The sequence below is a fragment of the Lepus europaeus genome, chromosome 1, assembly GCF_033115175.1.
Source record: "Lepus europaeus isolate LE1 chromosome 1, mLepTim1.pri, whole genome shotgun sequence".
Classification (NCBI taxonomy): domain Eukaryota; kingdom Metazoa; phylum Chordata; class Mammalia; order Lagomorpha; family Leporidae; genus Lepus; species Lepus europaeus.
The window spans coordinates 100,782,759-100,800,569 of record NC_084827.1 but is presented as its reverse complement, the minus strand read 5'-3'; the positions used below and the strand labels follow the sequence as shown (position 1 = coordinate 100,800,569).

The 17,811-nt window shown below is 48.3% G+C and overlaps 1 protein-coding gene across 1 annotated transcript in view; it reads right to left on the bottom strand.

The window, feature by feature from the left end:
- Window positions 1–1,586: 1,586 nt before the first annotated feature.
- Window positions 1,587–17,811, bottom strand: part of PKP4 (plakophilin 4) — a 254,871-nt gene continuing 238,646 nt past the window's right edge. The window contains exons 16-22 of the mRNA XM_062187042.1: window positions 17,383–17,533; window positions 13,767–13,962; window positions 8,536–8,620; window positions 8,322–8,439; window positions 5,829–5,957; window positions 4,148–4,221; window positions 1,587–2,584 (exon numbers count right to left, since the gene is read on the bottom strand). Of these exons, the coding sequence (XP_062043026.1) occupies window positions 2,336–2,584; window positions 4,148–4,221; window positions 5,829–5,957; window positions 8,322–8,439; window positions 8,536–8,620; window positions 13,767–13,962; window positions 17,383–17,533 (1,002 nt within the window). The 3' untranslated portion in view covers window positions 1,587–2,335. The remainder of the gene's footprint in view (window positions 2,585–4,147; window positions 4,222–5,828; window positions 5,958–8,321; window positions 8,440–8,535; window positions 8,621–13,766; window positions 13,963–17,382; window positions 17,534–17,811) is intronic.

Here is a 17,811-nt window from a genome sequence, read left to right as displayed (position 1 = left end):
TACATCAGGATGGAGGTGGCCTGAGCCCAGGCTCCACAGAACCACAGAGGAATGAATTCTGCATGGTACTTGCTGATATCGGGGCAGCAATAGACAAGCAATAGACAAGCAGAGCCTGTTTATACCCACACCTTGGAAGGCAAGTGAGCTGGTTTTTTCATCAGTGATGCTGTCAGTTGTCTGTCATTCAGGTTCTGACTATGGTTTCTTTTTTCCTGGTCACCAGGGGCCTAACTGACTTCAGATCTGCCCAGTCCTCATCCACAGGCCTCCTTCTGGCTCTTGTAGGAGGTCTGATGGAAGTCAATCATTGCAGCCCAAATTTGGATCAGGTTTTGCAATGCTGCTTGCCACAAGTAGGGGCCTCAGACAAGCCAAGACTGCTGGGGTCAGTCAGATCAGGCCAGCTCCAGAGTCCCTCGCATTCCTGACTCTGAGTGAGGCCTTTCAGCTTTAACCCAGACAGGGAGCTATCAGGCTCAGGGAAGTCAATGATTCGAAGCTGAAATGGATCCATCTCCAAAGCCCTGATGCCGGTTCCTCGAGAAAGTCTGGCGTCCTCGGCAGCTCCAGAGCGGCATTTCCTGAGCCCTCCAGGGCGGGAGGCAGCCATGGCCCAGGGGAGGAGGCAGCCTGACCCTGCCGGCGGCCTCAGGGGTCATTCGGAAAGCATGCATCTCCGCAAGGCTCCCTATTTGTGCACCTGAGACAGCTTCCCGCTTATATTCATGTTTCTGTGTCATCTCGGATCCTGATCTTGGGCGGCTGTCCACTCAACAGGGAATGCACTTTTCTTTTGGGCTTCTTTCCACACACTCACAAGCATTTTATTCTGTGATCTGTATTATCTTTGTTGGAGATGCTAAGTCCATGCTTCTGGGTTTGATCTGCCATATGGGTCATTTCCTGGCTTGTTGAGTAGGATCCAAGAGCCAGGGCTCAACGGTGGGAACTACAAGGCCTGGGAAGACCTCAGGCTTGGGCCTCCTGGGCTGGTGGTCCTCACTGTCTCCACTGATGAGCAGTAGTTACAAGAAATGCTGTGGGGTGCTACTGGGACCCCTGCTTACTGTGTCCCTGATCCAGGCAGGAATTACTGGGTCTCATGGAATTACTCAGCAAAGTCATTAGGCAGAATTGGTTTGGCTTACTCCATCAGAGCCAATCAAGTAAATGCCCAACCACTGTTCTTATGTAATTATTGAGTTCTTAAAAAATAATGCCAAAAGGAGCCTGCCAATTTAGTTATGGCCAGGCTGCCAGATAGAATTTCTCTTGGGTGAAAAGTATTATCAAATACATATAGCATTCTGGAAAAAACACACACACACACACAAAACATGGTAAAACAGTAGAGCACACTAAATTCAAAATAGAGCTCTGAAAACAAACATGTTTAGATCTGGAGGAGGACAGTTCATAGCTTTGTTCTTTGATGCAATCCATCTCACAGTGTGCTAATTGTATAAAACTAGCAAAAGTCCAAAATAGTTGGATTTATGTAAGCCACTTCCAGCAGGAATTACATTTGTTTTTATTAAATCTGTTTTCCATATTACATCCAGAAAAGAAAGAACGGGAACACATTTCCAAGGATGAAAGTTCCACATTTATTTTTCTTTCATGTGCATAGAAAATGGCAGTGAAGTGTCCTATGAAAGAGGCAGGGAATGGGCGTGGCGCTGCTGTACCAGACTGAGCCTTGTGCTTCCAAAGTACACTACTTGTGGTGAAGACAAAGGATGTCGGGTGGAGGTGTTAACAGTTCTTTGGGCTTCCCCTTTGATTTTTAAGCAGTCAGTTTCTTCAAATCTCTTTTCAAATGACACACTGCATTACAAATGATGGCACTTAACCAATGTGGCATTTCCATATTTACACCAACAAAGGAAATTTACAAGACATAATAGCATACAATCTTGACATTTAGTAATAGCAATAAAACATGAAGGGCATCCATTTTATATTTTCTGTACAAACTATCAGAACATAACTTTATTCACATTAAAAAAATCATCTTTAATTTGATATGACCTACACAACCCCATCTCATTTCATCCACTTCTCAAACCTCTCATCACATCACCCACACCTTCACCAGACTACACAATCTATAAGTGATTAGACCTAACACCTAAATAGAGTTTAGAAAGTCCTCTCCCAAAGGTATCCTCACTTCCCTGATAGTTCCTCAGAAAAGAAAAAAAAAAATATGCTCTTCACTCATTCCTTCCATTTCACTTTCACAGTTCATCATCACATCAGCAAGGCGGACTTCTCACCTCAATCCAAGCAAGGTTAGAAAGAAAGAGTTCCTCTGCCGAGCGTCTCGATGCTACACCCACGAGTCCGGGGAGCCTGGGTACTGTTCTGCTCTGTAAGAGGGTCGCTTAGTGGAGTAAAAGTCTACGTAATTTGTGGTCGATTTCAGTCCATACTGTGTCGAGTAATCGGTAGAAGCTGGAAAGTGAACTCGGTCATCAAAATAAGGGTCTTCATAGCTATGAGGAGATTGCAAGTACAACCTGTATGCATCAAAGTTCTTTCTGTTGGCGTCATCTTGGCTATAATACAGCTGTTGATGCTGTTGACAAAATGAAAAGGCAAATAAATAAAAGCCATTTAAAGGAATACATACTTCAGGCTAATTCACATGGGCTTCTCCCTATTTTCAAAGCACTATTCAAAATGTGCCGATGTAGGGTTAGAAGTTGTGTGGGGTACATGTTGCATGTTTACTAGTGGGCTGCAAGGCTCTGAAACGACCTTTATAGGCAGGCTGGCTGAGTGCTCAAGTCCTGTCCCACAGCCTCTGTGGAAAGCTGTGCTCAGAAAGGCCTGAGATCTGGGGCAGGGGGTGTAGGGCGAGCCCTGGCCACCTGCTCTCCCTATGGGAGGCCTTGCTCTGCTCCCTGCTGTGGAGGGACATGTTACCCGGCAGGCCAAACAGGATGGCTTTGATGCAAGGGAACCTGTAGTGCATTGTGAATTTAGGTGGAGGCTGAATTTTTGAGCCTTGGATAATTGTAGACCAGTCTTTTAAAATGTTTACCTTAGAGATGAACGTGAGTTCATCCTTCAAATTTAATACACAGAAGTGGTTTAGTGTACAACAGCCACCCTTTGGAAACTCTGCTCTAAGCTGTATAGCTGTATATTAAAGGGATAAGCAATCTCAAGGCAGGAGAGACATGTGAGCAAATGCCAGTGTGGAGGAGACAACTTCTCTGGGCCAGGGCTAACAAATCCACGTGCATGGAAGCAAGGCCAAGTGCATGGGGGCCCACAGAGGGCATATGCTCCCCATTTCCCTCTGGGCTGTCCTCAAATCATGTCTGTCTTCGTGGTCATGCCTACATCCCCTCACTCAGTAAGATGTAACACAGTTATCACATGGGTATCAACTTCATGTTCTGGAACTAGACGCATTATGATTCTGAGGTCATTGTTCCTGACTAAAGAAGCATAGCATACATTGCTTGGAAAGTTGTGTCTTCCCCATGTAGATAGCAAAGATGACCGAATGGAGAAGGGTCTTAGTGCATCCTTGTCTGAAGGACAAGGCGGGAAACTCCAACTGCTCTGTTGTTGGAAGGTGGGACGAGACATGAGAGACCCTCCTGAAAACAGAGCCCGAGTGTGTCACAACCACACTTCTGGCTCATTACCGTAGGTTCCTCCCCAGCAGGGGCTCAGCGCACTCTGAGCTCCAAGACCAACAGACTGGGTCGAGGACCCAGGGTCTTTAAATCGTGGAGCTTGGATGGGGAGGGAGGGAGTCATGGAGGTGGAGAATGAGCCACACAAAAAGGGACCAATGAGATGAGACAGTGAATTGTGCTTACCAACCCTTCCTCACCCAGAGGATGGAAGAGATCTTAGAGCTCAACAGAAAAAAAGAGGGAGGGGAAAGAAAATGTTGGGCAAAAGAACACGAGCTAGGGACTTCTCAGCTGCTCCCACCAGCAGTACTGATGTGGCTATTTAAGGCCACACCATGCTTTGCGAGTTTCTCAGGTGTGAGGCTCCCTAGGGAAAGCTCCTTGGGCCCAGCGGTGTTGGCACAGCTCTGGGAAGTCAATCGCCTGGCCCCCTTACTGTGTTACTGCTAATCGGCCTGCTGAAAAAAATGGTATTGCAAATTCACCTGTAGCCGTCTATTTTGTTCTCTTGCTGGTGAGGAATAGGAACTGATGTAAATTGGTGAAGGTTTGCTGGAGCCTGTAAGAAAATATTTTATGCAATTAAAACTAGTGCTCATTACTCTGGTCCATCAGGCTGGGTGGTCTCCCCTGTCCCTGACAGGGCCTGCTTCCCCGTGCCAGCGCAGACTGGGACAGGCAACAGTCTGGGTGCTTGGGTCTGACCCGGCTGCTGCTTATCCCAGAGCTGGGAGAGGCTGGAGGCTCACAGCACAACTAGGCCATGGGTGTGTTTCATCAAAAAGCAATGGCAATGCAGAGCCCATGCAAAAACCAATCTTTCTCAAGCGCTGCTCACGTGTGTGAGGATTCCTCTGGCTTGCTGTGCACAAGGAGCATGGCTCCTTGAGCTGAGCAACGTCACTTTTTTTCATGGCTCTGAGTGACAGCGGTGGATCAGAGAGAAGGGCAACATGGTACTAGAACCAGCCCCATGCCTTCAACACAGCTGTGATTCAAAATCCCAGGGCCTGGGAAAAGCAGGTGCAGGCATGTCCTAAGCCACCGGGCCATAGCAGGCACTGGCTTGTGTCTGCCATACTTCAGTAGGTTCTAAAGCAAAGGAGAGCGTGGTGTCAGGTCATTGTCTTCAAGAGTCCGTAGCGGACTCCCGAGGATGTCATCTGTTACTCTTCCATGACTGTTAAGGCTAGCGAAGATTTTTATTGTTTTTAATGAGGAACATGAAGCATACTTGAGGCAAACCAGTTTACGGAAGCAGGCACAGAAGCTACAGAGGGTGTGCATGCGCAAGAGGGGACCTGTCAAGCCAGGCGGGCTGCTGCACACTCGGAGCAGCAGGCACTCCAGCGGGCTGCGTGCCTCCGTCTGCACAGAACTTGCGGTTTGAGATGCAGCATCTGCAAGGGTCTGAGCTATTAATTGCCATGGCAACAACAGTCGATTAGTAAACAGTCCTGTGAAATCACAATTTCAAAGCCAATAGCACAACTGGGACTGCTCCCCCAGCAGTAGTTAAGTTGCCACCAGCTTTTATTTATTTCTTTTTAATAAAGAGGCTTTTTGAGAACAGAGTGCTGTGTTTTGTTTTCTTTTTTTTGCAGGCTCACACCGACATATCTGAAAGACAGTGGAGAATGAGAACAACATGCAAGCCTGGTTACCCTTCGGGCCGGCATCCTGAACGTAAATTAGATGCACAGTTTTCTGAGCAGAACAGAACACGGTTCGCCCGACGTAATGTTATTTTGTTACTCTGAGAAAATAATCACTCTGAGGAGAATCACATTACACAGTCTGCTGTTCACCCAAACTCCTTTTTCATGAAACTGTAAAGGAGACGGACTCGCTCCTTTGGTTTGAGGTACCGAGATGAAGCAAGTGGGGAAGCCCCATGGAGCGCTGGGCTCTGCTGCCGTGGGAGGCACGGAGGCTGCCCGGCCGCCTGCAAGGACTGCTCAGTGCCGTACAGCCATACTGGCTTGTTTTACTTACAACAACCAGAAAAGGCAACCATCTCTGGGGCAGCAAAGGGAGACACTGGAACGTGTTTGCTGCTGGGGGACCATCTCCACCTGGGCCCCGGCTACTACCCAGGCCATCGCCCCAGGGCCTGGCAACATGGCCTCTCGAGACTCCACATCACACACCCGACTGGCGTCTTACCAGGGTACAGGCCTTTGTGTGTGGCGTCCCCTTGGCTATTGTAATACTGCATAGGTGGCTGGGTCCTATCGTATTCAGAGCGAGGGTCTCTGATGCCTAACAGTGCTGGTGAGGAAGAGGTGCTGCCGACTGAGGGGAGAGGCAAAAGGAAGAGGGAGAGAGAGAGGGGAAGGGAGAGAAATCAGACTGTCAGTGTCTCTGGAAAGATCCTCCCGGAAAAGCAAAGGTCAGTGGTTAGAACAGCCAAGTGCTGGAAGTTGGCTCACACAGGTGCTGCGCGAGGAGCAAGTCAGGCCCTGAGCTCCAGCACTGGGCATGCAGCAGCCGGGACTCCTTGGGGCTCACTCACAGCCTGCAGGGCACAAAGGCACGAGGGTGTCCCCACCTGCACTGAGTGGGCCTCAGCAACCTGGGTAACTGATTGACAGTAACTTACTAGCCTCGTGAGTCTGCTGCTTTACCATCTCGGCTCAGCTGCTTCTAAAACACTTTCCTCTACATACAGTTCGTCAGGAAACAGAAGTTTTATGGCATGCTTTGATTTCCAATTATTTCAAAAATATCTGCATCTCCAAATGTGTTTGGATGAGAGTGCCCAGTCTATAAAGTTTAGCATTCTTTTGATGGTGATCTGCTGTCAGGGAAATTATGTAAACCCCATAAGCCTGGCTCAGCCACAGGCTCATGGTGCTAAACCCTGGTCTCATAAAGGCCCCAAGGACTTTTTATCCCTGCTTGGGCCAAGTATCTAACAATAACACATCTACCCACAGAGCTCATTTTAGACATTTTTGCACAGGAGGAAAGGAGAAACAATGATTTTTTCCTTTCCCTCATTAAAAACCCATCTTGCTTGCACTAAAGTTAATCACAAGTAAGAGTGGCCACTTATTCACTTGAAGCACCTGACAGCCACAGCCCCCAAACCTTGACAACAGCGGGTTTGCAGGCATCATGAGGAAGCCTTTCATGGATACATATCCCCCAAACAGCCACCTCACTGGCCTAGGGTTGCTCTGTGTTAAGACAGCAGTGCACATGCGTGGGCAGTGTCTAAGTGCTACTCATCTTTCTCAGTATTTACAAGACAGAAAACCCCCAGCTGCCTCTCCCCATTACGTTAGCATCAAACATGTCCCTGAGCAGACCCATGCCAGTGCTAAGGGAGTCGCGATGAGCCCTTTGAATATCTGGAGAGATGAGGCTGGAATACGCCCTGCCCCTGAACAGAACCTCAAAGGGTACCAGGACCTTGGATGGGGCTACTCAACATGGTCCCTCGTGCCCATTTAAGAGGACTTCAAAACCAGTGCAGTGGTTAGTACCTCAGTGCTCATCTGTCTGAAATTATTCCTTGCTTGCACAGGTGCCTTCTGTTAGCCAGCCAGCTCTCCTGGTTCTCCTGGAATCTCTATTCCTAAGTCCCTAAAGGATTCTGAGTACTTTTACAAAAGACGACAGCCTTAGGCTCAGCGAGGATGCTAAAAACCAGGCCTAAGTCTCCTTGAAAAAAACAATTCATAATTTTAACACTAAGAGGAAAATATACAATCCACACAGTAGGCACAGATGACTGAAAGAAATCCCCAGTACAAATGGGAACATCCAATTACGTGGCAAGAGTCACTGGTCATAGATTAGCTTTGTGGCCACATTGGTTCACAGGAGAAACAAGACCGCCAGCCACAGCACAATTGGATACAACAGATAACATTTATACATCAGAATGGGTGATTGAAAGCCCAAGAAAAAGATATTTATTTCTCTTCCTGTCACATTTAGTTAAGAATTAAATTCTTAAATTTACAGGACGTGGCTTACATGTAAATAAATTTAGTCTCAATCTCAAAACATTCTTTCCCCAAGGTAAACACCACAAGCAGGTAGTTGGCGTGGCTGCCAAGATTTCCAATCTAAAAACCAAAGGGGATTCTTCTAAATGTGCCCTGTGAGGCCTGTTCGCCTCAGCTATAGATGCTGAGACTGGAATACAGCCAGGGTATAAGCAGATTTCCCTGGAAAGGAGGGAGCACTCCCAGGTTGTGGGTCAAGGGTCTTCTTAAAGGACCCTATTTCTAAGAAGTTTCACCAAGAAAGAGAAATCATTTTGGAGGGGATCCCACACTTAGGGCCAGCAGGCGACAGGCCAGCCGTTTTCTGGCAGAAGCCACGTGTCTCAGCCTGGTCCTCCATGCCCCTGCACCTGGATTACCTGTGCAGCCTGCCTCCCACAGGTCCTCACAGCTGTGAAGCACTCGGGGGACCGGCAGGCCCCGGGATACTTTCAGGCATTGTAGCTGATGCATACTTGCGAAAGCTTTTAAAATACGAAGAAGAAAGTGGGTTTGCTCTTTCCAACAGCATGTAATTCTCAGAGAAAGTTCTCAGCTAGAGGGCAGTGTTGGAGGCGACAGGTCTAAGGAGCCTGTCTGGCCAGGAAACACCGTGCTGCCATGCCAGTGCTCTTGGAAGGGAGCGGCCTCGCCCACTGACCTGACTGAATGATGGGGGACATCTGTTGGTTGGTCGTAGACAAGGAAGGATGTGATTTGAAGCGATCGCGCTCTAATGTCGACACAGGTGTAATAAAATGGTTTTGATTCCACCCATCCTGTGGAGTTAAAAGAGAAGAAACCTCTCAAAATGAATAATGACTTTCATTACAATATGTGAATGTGAATTACGCTGAGCTTTTCTTCTGAGTTACCTTCTTATAAATGCTCCTGAGGTCCCGATATTGCCACAAGGTATTCAAGACCTGGGCTGCTGCCTTCACCACTTTCAGAGAAGACCTAGGGAGAGAGCAGGGAGGTTAGTGACTGTGGGGGAAATGGCCTAGGGCTCCCCTGTGACCCAGTAGCCTCCAATAGGCCGTGACTCTCAGGACCCTGGGAGTGGACATTGCTGCTGGCAAACGCCACCCTGGAGTCAGGTGGGCTGGGCAGTCCACCAAGTTCCAGCACAAAATGCACACTTTTTCTTTTAATTTTAAAATGCAAGATTTATTAGAGTCAGAGACCTCCAGCCAAAGCAACATGGAGGCGGGCTTCCAAAAGAGGAAAATACCAAAGTGGTCCCTGGCAGTCGAGTTTTAAGCACGTTTTTGATTGACATTCAGTTACAAGGCAGGGGCAAAACCCATCAAAAGACTTGATTTACAATCCTTTATCCTATCTGGCTTGCTCATGATAAAACAAAACTTATAGGTAGCTTGTTTTCACAATAAACTGTGAACTCAGGAGAACAGAATGATCACTCCCTTGCCATTCTCATGGTAAAGTTGGAAGCTCCCAAAGAGTGGGCAGGCAGGCACGTCTGATCTTGCTAAGGATAACTTTTAGGGGAAAGCAAGCACTCAACACCCTAAATTTCCACTGCGACCACCCTGACTGCCTATTCCGCCCTCAAGAACGGACCCTAACATCTGTTAGGGGGACTGAGCGATGGTCTCTGGCTGCGTCATGCTGAAAAGGAGCATCACTGGGAAAGGGCGTCAAGACAGCGTTCCAGCAGGAGGTGGCTTCTCAGGGGGGCGGCAGTGCCAGCTTGCCGAAACTGCTTCCATTCGAGGTTTTAGCACAGTCTTCATAAAATACAATTTCACAATGGGTTAAGTACACCCCCTCCCCTTGCAATGCTGCCAACCCGTTTTGATGTGTCAGTTCAAGTCCCAATTCATCTGCCTGCATTCCTGCTAATGTGCCTAGGAAGGCAGCAAAAGTTGGCACAAGTACTTGGGTCCCTGACATCCACGTGGGAGATTAAAAAAAAAAATACAATTTCCACATATTATGAAAATACATTTCTTTTTACATTTTTTTTTTTGACAGGCAGAGTGGACAGTGAGAGAGAGAGACAGAGAGAAAGGTCTTCCTTTGCCGTTGGTTCACCCTCCAATGGCTGCCGCAGCTGGTGCGAGGCGGCCGGCGCACCACGCTGATCCGAAGGCAGGAGCCAGGTGCTTCTCCTGGTCTCCCACGGAGTGCAGGGCCCAAGCACTTGGGCCATCCTCCACTGCACTCCCAGGCCACAGCAGAGAGCTGGTCTGGAAGAGGGGCAACCGGGACAGAACCGGCGCCCTGACCCGGACTAGAACCCGGAATGCCGGCGCCGCAAGGTGGAGGATTAGCCTGTTGATCCGCGGCGCTGGCCTCCTTTTTACATTTTTTTTACATCAAAATAAGCTCCTCTTTTCCACAAGCTCTTTGGTTACATCTACCAGACCTAAAGTCTGATTTCTCCTTCTATGCCTTTTCTTCCCAATTACAGTGTGGGGAAGGGGAGGTGGGCAAGTGCCAGGCTGTACATCATCTGTTCCTAACAATGGAATACAGTTGCTAATGATTCCAGGGGCTGGGTGGGGCTGACCAGGCCCACTCAGGGGTTTCACATGCTCTGTGTTCTGTTCCTGGGTGGGGTAGGGGCAGTTCTGCATCCACCCCTGGCTCCTCCCAGCCACAGCTCACCTCTGAGTGTCCTGACAAGGCAATAGCAGAACCAGGTGAAACCGATCTACTGGAAGCCTTTCCAAATGTGATACCTCCCAAATGGGCCCCAGACCAACACAATGCCTCAGTTCCTCAAATGAACAGAGATGAAATTTCAGGCACCTCAGGTGGCCTCTGGAAGACAGATTTGGGGGAGCAAGGGCCGTAGGTCACAGCATCTCATTCTCAGTTGGCACAAGCCATTGTTGCTGTTTATGATAAGAACCAGGACAGAGGCATGAAAGGCAGAGCTCACCGCTGCCCCTGAGGGTGACAGTGAGCAATGTTGTGCCTGGGATATGCCTAGATACAAACAGGCTGTATATTTTCAGGTGCAAATTCTGTGATCAGAAACCTGACTCGTGAGAAGAGCAAGGAGGTTCCTTGAAGCACAGCTCCTAGAAGTTCTGCATTTGCATCTCCAAATTCTCTCACCCAACCTGGTCTTTGACTCATGACCTCCATATAGCTACATCCACCGCTCAAGCCTCAAACCCCGCCCACCCGGCAGAGCAGGAGCATTTGACACCTGCTCACCTCTGTAACACATCCTTTCTTGGCTTCAAGACACCTCACAGTGCTGTTTCCGTCTGCTCTGGCTGCTCTTTCTTGGGCTCCTAAAGTTGTGTCCTTAACCCTGCAGCATGAGGGATATCAGCCTTCAAGTCCCCCTCTACCTCTGTGACTTCTCTGGTGATCTCATCAATTTCATTTCTCTGCCCAGATCATTTACACCCTGTGACCTCCATATTCACATTTCCAGCCATAGACTCCATGCTGAAATCAACCCACGTGTTCATATTTGGGTTTCCCAGACACTCTGGGTCTTTCCTAGAAGCCTGCTTCTCCTGCAGGGGTCCCCATGTTGGTTAGCACAGCTCCAGCCTGCGCTCTCTTTTGCCATAGACCTTGCAGTCATCCACAACATCTTCCTCTTCTTATGACACTCATCTAACCTACCAGTGGAGTCTGTTAAATCCGCCTTTTAACCATGTAGGGGTTGACGCCTTCGTCATCTCAACTACTGTGACCCGTGTGTCCACCTGAGCTGGGGGATCAGTCACTCTGATCCCTTTAGAAGGGAAACCAGGCAATGTCACTTCTCTGTGGCACCCTCTCCAGTGGCTTCCAGTGTTTCCCAGATTTAGGACAGAGCCCTCACACTCAACCCACAGGGCCCACACTTCCAGTCCCATTTTCTCCTCCTCCCTTCCCTCTCCCTCACCCTTTTCTGCTTCCACAAGCTCCTTTGCTATTTATCAGACTCACAAGTTCTTCTTCTATCTCAAGGCCCTCTCGGGCACTCTCCCCTCTGCCTGAGATGCTCTTCCCCTGAGAGCTGCATCCCTGCCTGCCCTCTCCTCTCTGTGAGGCCTTCCTGGCCTGTCCTACCCGCTTCCCCGGGTGGTGGCCTCAGCACCATCTACCACCTTCTGTGTGTTCCTGTTCACCGGGTACACTGTGTAGCTGGCTGCGCACTGTGAGCTACCTGTGCAGTAGCTGTGCCTTGTGCTCGGTGCTCTAAGTGGCTGGCACATTGCAGGCAGGGGAAGAGCATGAGGGAAGTTACAGGTGCAGAGTCAGAAGATAACCTGATTTATGAAAAACAAAATTAGGCTAGGTAATAATATTTTATAATTTGCATTTCCCCAGCTTCTTCTCATGCCTTTCACCAGTGAAAGGGACCTCAAGAAATTTTAAGTGCATACAAGGTGATACTGGGTACCTTGGGAGATAGAGGGGAGCTGGTGGAATGAGATCTTACTTTTACCTATTTCCTTCAAATTAAAAGCAGATTGTATGTAGTTGTTATTAAGGAAATTAAAAAGATGTACAAGATAAAAGGATTAAAAGGAAATATTGGTAATATTGATGGGTTTGGTTTCTGGGGATGACAATGTGGTTTGCTAGATTTTTCTTACGTCTTGGAAATTCCTTCAAAATTATAAACTAAAAGACTAAATGAGAAATATGAGTTCTTGTACTGTAATTACCCTAAATAATAAACATTCCCTGCATGCTAATTATGAGCCAGGTTCTGTTCTGAGTACTCCGGATGCAGCAGTGACGCTCCCCACAGGCAGAGGGTCAGAAACCAGAGGGACGCATCAATAGTACATCGGGGGCCAATCAGGGCTGTGAAGGGAATAACGCAGCATAAGGGGTGGAGAGCAGGGAGAGAGGCGCTGCTATCCTGCTGTCCTGAGAAGCTACTAAGCACCCTCATTCACTCTTTCTCTGACCTGATATTAAGGCACATTTACAGTCTCTGCCATAGATCGTGAAAAAACCCCAAAATTCCTACTTCTGCTGCTTTATTAGTTACTGTCATCCAGAGCAAACAGAAGCTGTGATCCAAGCCCAGGGCATATCCTGCGGCCACACAGCAGCTGACAGAGTGGAGATTTTCTTTTCTTTTCTTCTTCTTCTTTTTTTTTTTTAAATTTATTTGACAGAGTTAGGTAGTAAGAGAGAGAAAGAGAGAGAGAGAGAGAGAAAGGTCTTCCTTCTGTTGGTTCACTCCCCAAATGGCCGCCACGGCTGGAGCTATGCCCATCCGAAGCCAGGAGCCAGGTGCTTCCTCCTGGTCTGCCATGCGGGTGCAGGGCCCAAGCACTTGGGCCATCCTCCACTGCCTTCCCGGGCTGCAGCAGAGAGCTGGACTGGAAGAGGAGCAACCGGGACTAGAACCTGGCGCCCATACGGGATGCCAGCGCTGTAGGCGGAGGATTAGCCAAGTGAGCCACGGCGCCGGCCCCCAAGAGTGGAGATTTTCATACTTTCTGGACATCCAGCAGCAGAACTTCTAGAACCGAGGATACAAGATATTCCTGCAGAACAGGCTCTGGGGCTTGGGGTGGGGCCCAGGGCAGAAGGGAGATGATGGCTCAACATGTTCCCCATCCACCAGTTCTGCTAGGAGCTGGCTTTATAGCTGCTATGGTCTGAATGTGCCTCTCCCAGCTTCTGAAATCCCAGCCCCTCATGATGGGTTTGCAGGTGGGGCCTTTGCGGGTGATCAGTCACTAGAGAGGGGCCCTGGGAGTGGGATTAGCGCCCTTTCACCACGCAACGCTGCTGGGAGGCACTGCCCCCGAACCAGACGGACACCTCGCTGGACACTGAGCCTGGTGGCACCAAGCTTATGCTCCCCAGCCTCCAGAACCGTTAGAAATAAACTGTCGTTTATTAAGTCACCCCATTCATGATATGTTGCTAGAGCAGCCCAAACAGAGAGAGACAGAAATCACTGTAGGAGTGGGAGATGTGACAGCAGAGGAAATGGCTAGGGGAAAGACCACATGACAGAAGACGCCTCTGCTGGCACACCAGGTTCTAACTGCTGGAGGCTGCTTCACTACCAGGAGGCAGGAGATGCAGAAGCAAATCCCTACCAGGAAGAAATGTGTCCCTGTACAGCCCATCCTGGGGACCCTTGCCACAGACTTGCCTGTCTCCTCTGCCTTTGGTGATGTTCACCAGCTTCTCGATGCCTCCCGAGTCGGCCAGGGCCTTGGCGTTCTCCATGTTCTTGCTCGTGACCTCGTGCAGGGCACAGCAGATGGCTGCTGTGGTCTCGTCAGACAGGATGCTCGGGCCGTTGCCGCCGGGGAGCCGGTTGACCAGGTCTCGCATGGCGTACTTCCCTGCCCAATGCAAAAGGGTTACTTTGACTTTCAGAAGGTTCTAGGTGTTTGCTATTGTTGTTGTGGAAAGATTCGGACAGGGTACAGTCTCAAAAACAATACCTCCAAAGAGACGAGAGCAGGAAAAAAAGACAAAAAAAAAAAAAAAAAAAAAAAAAAGGACGTTTGTAAGGGGAGCTAACATTTACTACAGTGTCACTTGAGGAGTTGATTGATTGGTTTATAAAACATTACTATGAATCGCTGAGATAACATTAAATCCAGGCATAAAACTGGGTAGACTTAGTGTATTGTTTGGCTCCACTGTTTTCAGTAACAGTGAGTAATGAGGTAATTACAATGGTAAATTTTATTCTTGACCGATTTCCAATGCATCAAAAGGACCTCAGTTGTTTCTCTTGTGAAAAAAGATTTATTTGAAAGGCAGAGTTACAGTGAGACAGGAAGAAACATCTGCTGGTTCACTCCCAAAATGGCCACATGGCCAGGGCTGGGCCAGGCTGAAGCCAGGAACCAGAAATTCCATCTGGGTCTGCCATGGTCATGGCAGGGGTCCAAGCACTTGGCTCATCTTCTGCTGCCTTCCCTGGTGCGCTGGCAGGCAGCTGGATCAGAGGTGGAACAGCTGGGCCTTGAACTGGTATTCACACGTGATGCTGGCATTACAGGTGGCAGGTTAACCCACTGTGCCACAGTGCTGGCCCTCAATTTTCTCTTAAAGCCTTTAAAAACTTATCTTTGAATCTGGTCTAAGTAAGTCTGACCAATGGCACTTTTCATTAATCTTCTGGATCTTAATGTGAGTGAGAACTGGGTACAGTGAACACATTGTTATCAAGAGGAAGGTGTGCATCAGCTGATCTGAAATCAGCTGCAACATGTTAGCTTCCTTAAAAGAACATACAGGTAAAATTTTGCCATTAACACTACAGGCATTTTATCTCCTAGGGGTAGTGCAATGTTAATAAAGTTCGTGATAAGACAAGGCTAGGGAGTCTCACGGCAACTGAAGCATTTCTTTATAGATACTGAATTTCTCATCTTCTTCTCCTAAAAGATTAGCTTTTTCAATTTCAATTGTCAACCAACAAACTGGAATAAGTGCAGTACAAACAAAAGCTATTAACTAAAGCTCAAGCAAAATATTTTCTGAAAATTTTTTCCCCCATCTAATAACTGAACGGATGCTAAGTGAGTTTTTATTAAAGATCTGTTTATATACAATGGTAAGCAGACAGAGACAGCCCTAATTCCACACTGCATAATTTCTAGTACATCAAAGGGAAGGCTCTGGCTTCCTTACAACCAACTCTGCTACCAAGGGTGGAAAAACACTGATGACATAAGAAGCCCAGAAGATAAATGTGGTGCTTGAGAACAGATGATAAGTTAGCACTGGTGACTTTGAATACACACGGATGACCAAAAGGTGCAGGACATGTAATCTGTCGTCTCGCCGAGGCACGACTTTGAAGTGTACTCCTGAGGCCTGGGCTGAGGCAGCTCGCTCCACCTGTGGGCGAGGGAGGCTCGAGGGCCCCTCAGGAGCTCAGTGGAGTGTGAAGTGACGCAACTTTCTCTGTGAAAAATGGCTCTGCTGGTGCTGGGGAGGGCAGGAGAGAGTGAAGGGGTCAGAGGCGGGCATGGATCCCAGGAGCAGAGGAGGTGGAGCCAAATCCCGACTCTGGGAGGGCTCAAGTCTCACAGGAAGGAAGGAACCGTCATAGGGAGACAAGAAAAGTAGTTCAAGGCAGAGCGTTCAGAGTGCTCAAGCTGGGCAAAAAAGTGCTCAGCCCTGGAGATCTGAGACTGTTTGTAGACAGGGACACCTGGGAGGAGGCAGCACTGAAGGCACACTGTCCTTCCCGGATGACCTGGCACTCAGCACGCCTGACCCATGCCTCCTGGGCCACCTGCATCTTCTCCAGGCGTCGAGGGTCCTGGGCCATGAGTTGTATGTGTTGATCCTTTCCTCTTTAGCATCGACTGCCAACTTCTACAGGTTTCTTACGAGGATACTTCAGCAAGCTCATGGAAAATGTGTATTATGGAAAAACTATGCATGGATTTCAGAATGTTTTGCACCAAAGTCAACATCTTTCAGTTCCATTTTCCATGTGCTTCCTTAAGTACCCTCATATAAGAAACCCAAACAATTTAGATATGACAAAAAGAACTTAAACAATTAAAACAAATCTCTTTCACGGGGCCTATACGCTTTCTCTTAAGAAGTGTGGAATCAAGAGTTATATGCTCGATGGCATCAGGCCCGGCTGACCCTTGAGCAGGGCCTGGAGGGCCCACCCTTCCTCTCCATGGAGATGACTGGGCTCAGAGGAACAGTGTGTTCACAGCACATTAATCCGGGCAGTAATTAAAAAAAAATTCTGTCAGGCACCGTGTGAAGGGTTTCACTGTAGGTTGCCACAATCCTTGCAGCAACTGTCTATGGTAAACATTACTGTGCTGGTCCTCTCTCCCTCCCTCCCTCCCTCATGGTAGCCATAAATCCAATATAGAGTCCCATGCATTCACACAAGAACTTGCCCCATTCTCCTCCACAACCCTGCCCTGTCATAGCTGTGTGACCCGTGTGGGGATTGCTGTCCTCATACCCTCCCTCACGTCACCACCTCAGTGCACCGGCATGAGGACAGCAGATAGGGCTAATGAAGAACGGAGCCCAGGCGGGGTGAGACAGGACACCTTGGCTCACACAGCCAGGGGGCAGCAGGTCCAGGATGATCTGTGGATGGCCACTGCTCTTTGCTTAACCCCAGACCCTGCTTGGCACGTGGCAATGCCTTGGGGACAAGCAAGCTGCTTAGGGAGCCCATTATGGAGGCACTCATGCTTGGGGTCATGCGTGTCCTACCCTTGTATGAACCCAAGAGTGATGGCCTCTTTAAAATTCTGTGCCCCAGACATCTCGTTTTCCCTACTCTGGTCCTGGCTGTGTCTTTGGGGTAGAAAATGTCTTGGCTTACTAGTTCTGCCCTGCAGATCTGAGAGGGAAATTCTTCAAAACATTTATATGGTTTCTTCCATTATTGAGAACACATAGTAATGTTGGTGAATTAGCAGATATCAGCCCAAAGATTGAAAAAGGGAGAATTAAAAAATAAAATTATTGTTCAGAAAATAGACTTTTGAGAAAAACAGATAGCAAATCTATCAAATACTGTTTCCACGTAACACTGAAATGCTGGAAACTTACCTTCTCCCAGCAGTGTCAGGTAACGGGCACTCTGGCTGGAATAGAATGGTTGAAGGGCAGGGGTATCCAAACATGCCAGCAAACCAAGGACTTGAGCTCAGTTAGGAATAACGTCAAGTGCCATATATTTATTAATCAAAAGAAGAGTCTTGTAAATACTGTGAACGAGCTACCTGACTGCTCAGCTTGCCACTAAAACTTACCTATGAGCTCCTTGTTGCGAACGTCCAGCGCCATGTTCCTCAAGGCAGTTGCCACAGAAGACACGACCCTATCGTTATCCATCCGCAGGAGTTCTACAAGGATGGGGAGCCCTTTTTCTTTTCGGACAGCTGCCCGGATGTAGGCTGCAAACTAGTGAGCAAAATAAGGCAACAATAAGTAATAGGAAACAGAGCCACGCTCATGTGTTACTGTCACCCAGGAAAAATGTTTCTAAAAAGTGAATTAATAGGTTGAACGTTTTCTTTCCAACTGGAGATCGAATCTGGGGTGTCAGTACAGAGAAAGGCATGGTTTGAGAGGGGGAGACAGAGAGAGAGAGAGAGAAAGAGCAAGCTTAGGATGACTGATTTAAAAAGAAATCCCAAAGCCTGAAAATCCCCAACCACCATCTGCCAGATATTTCTGTA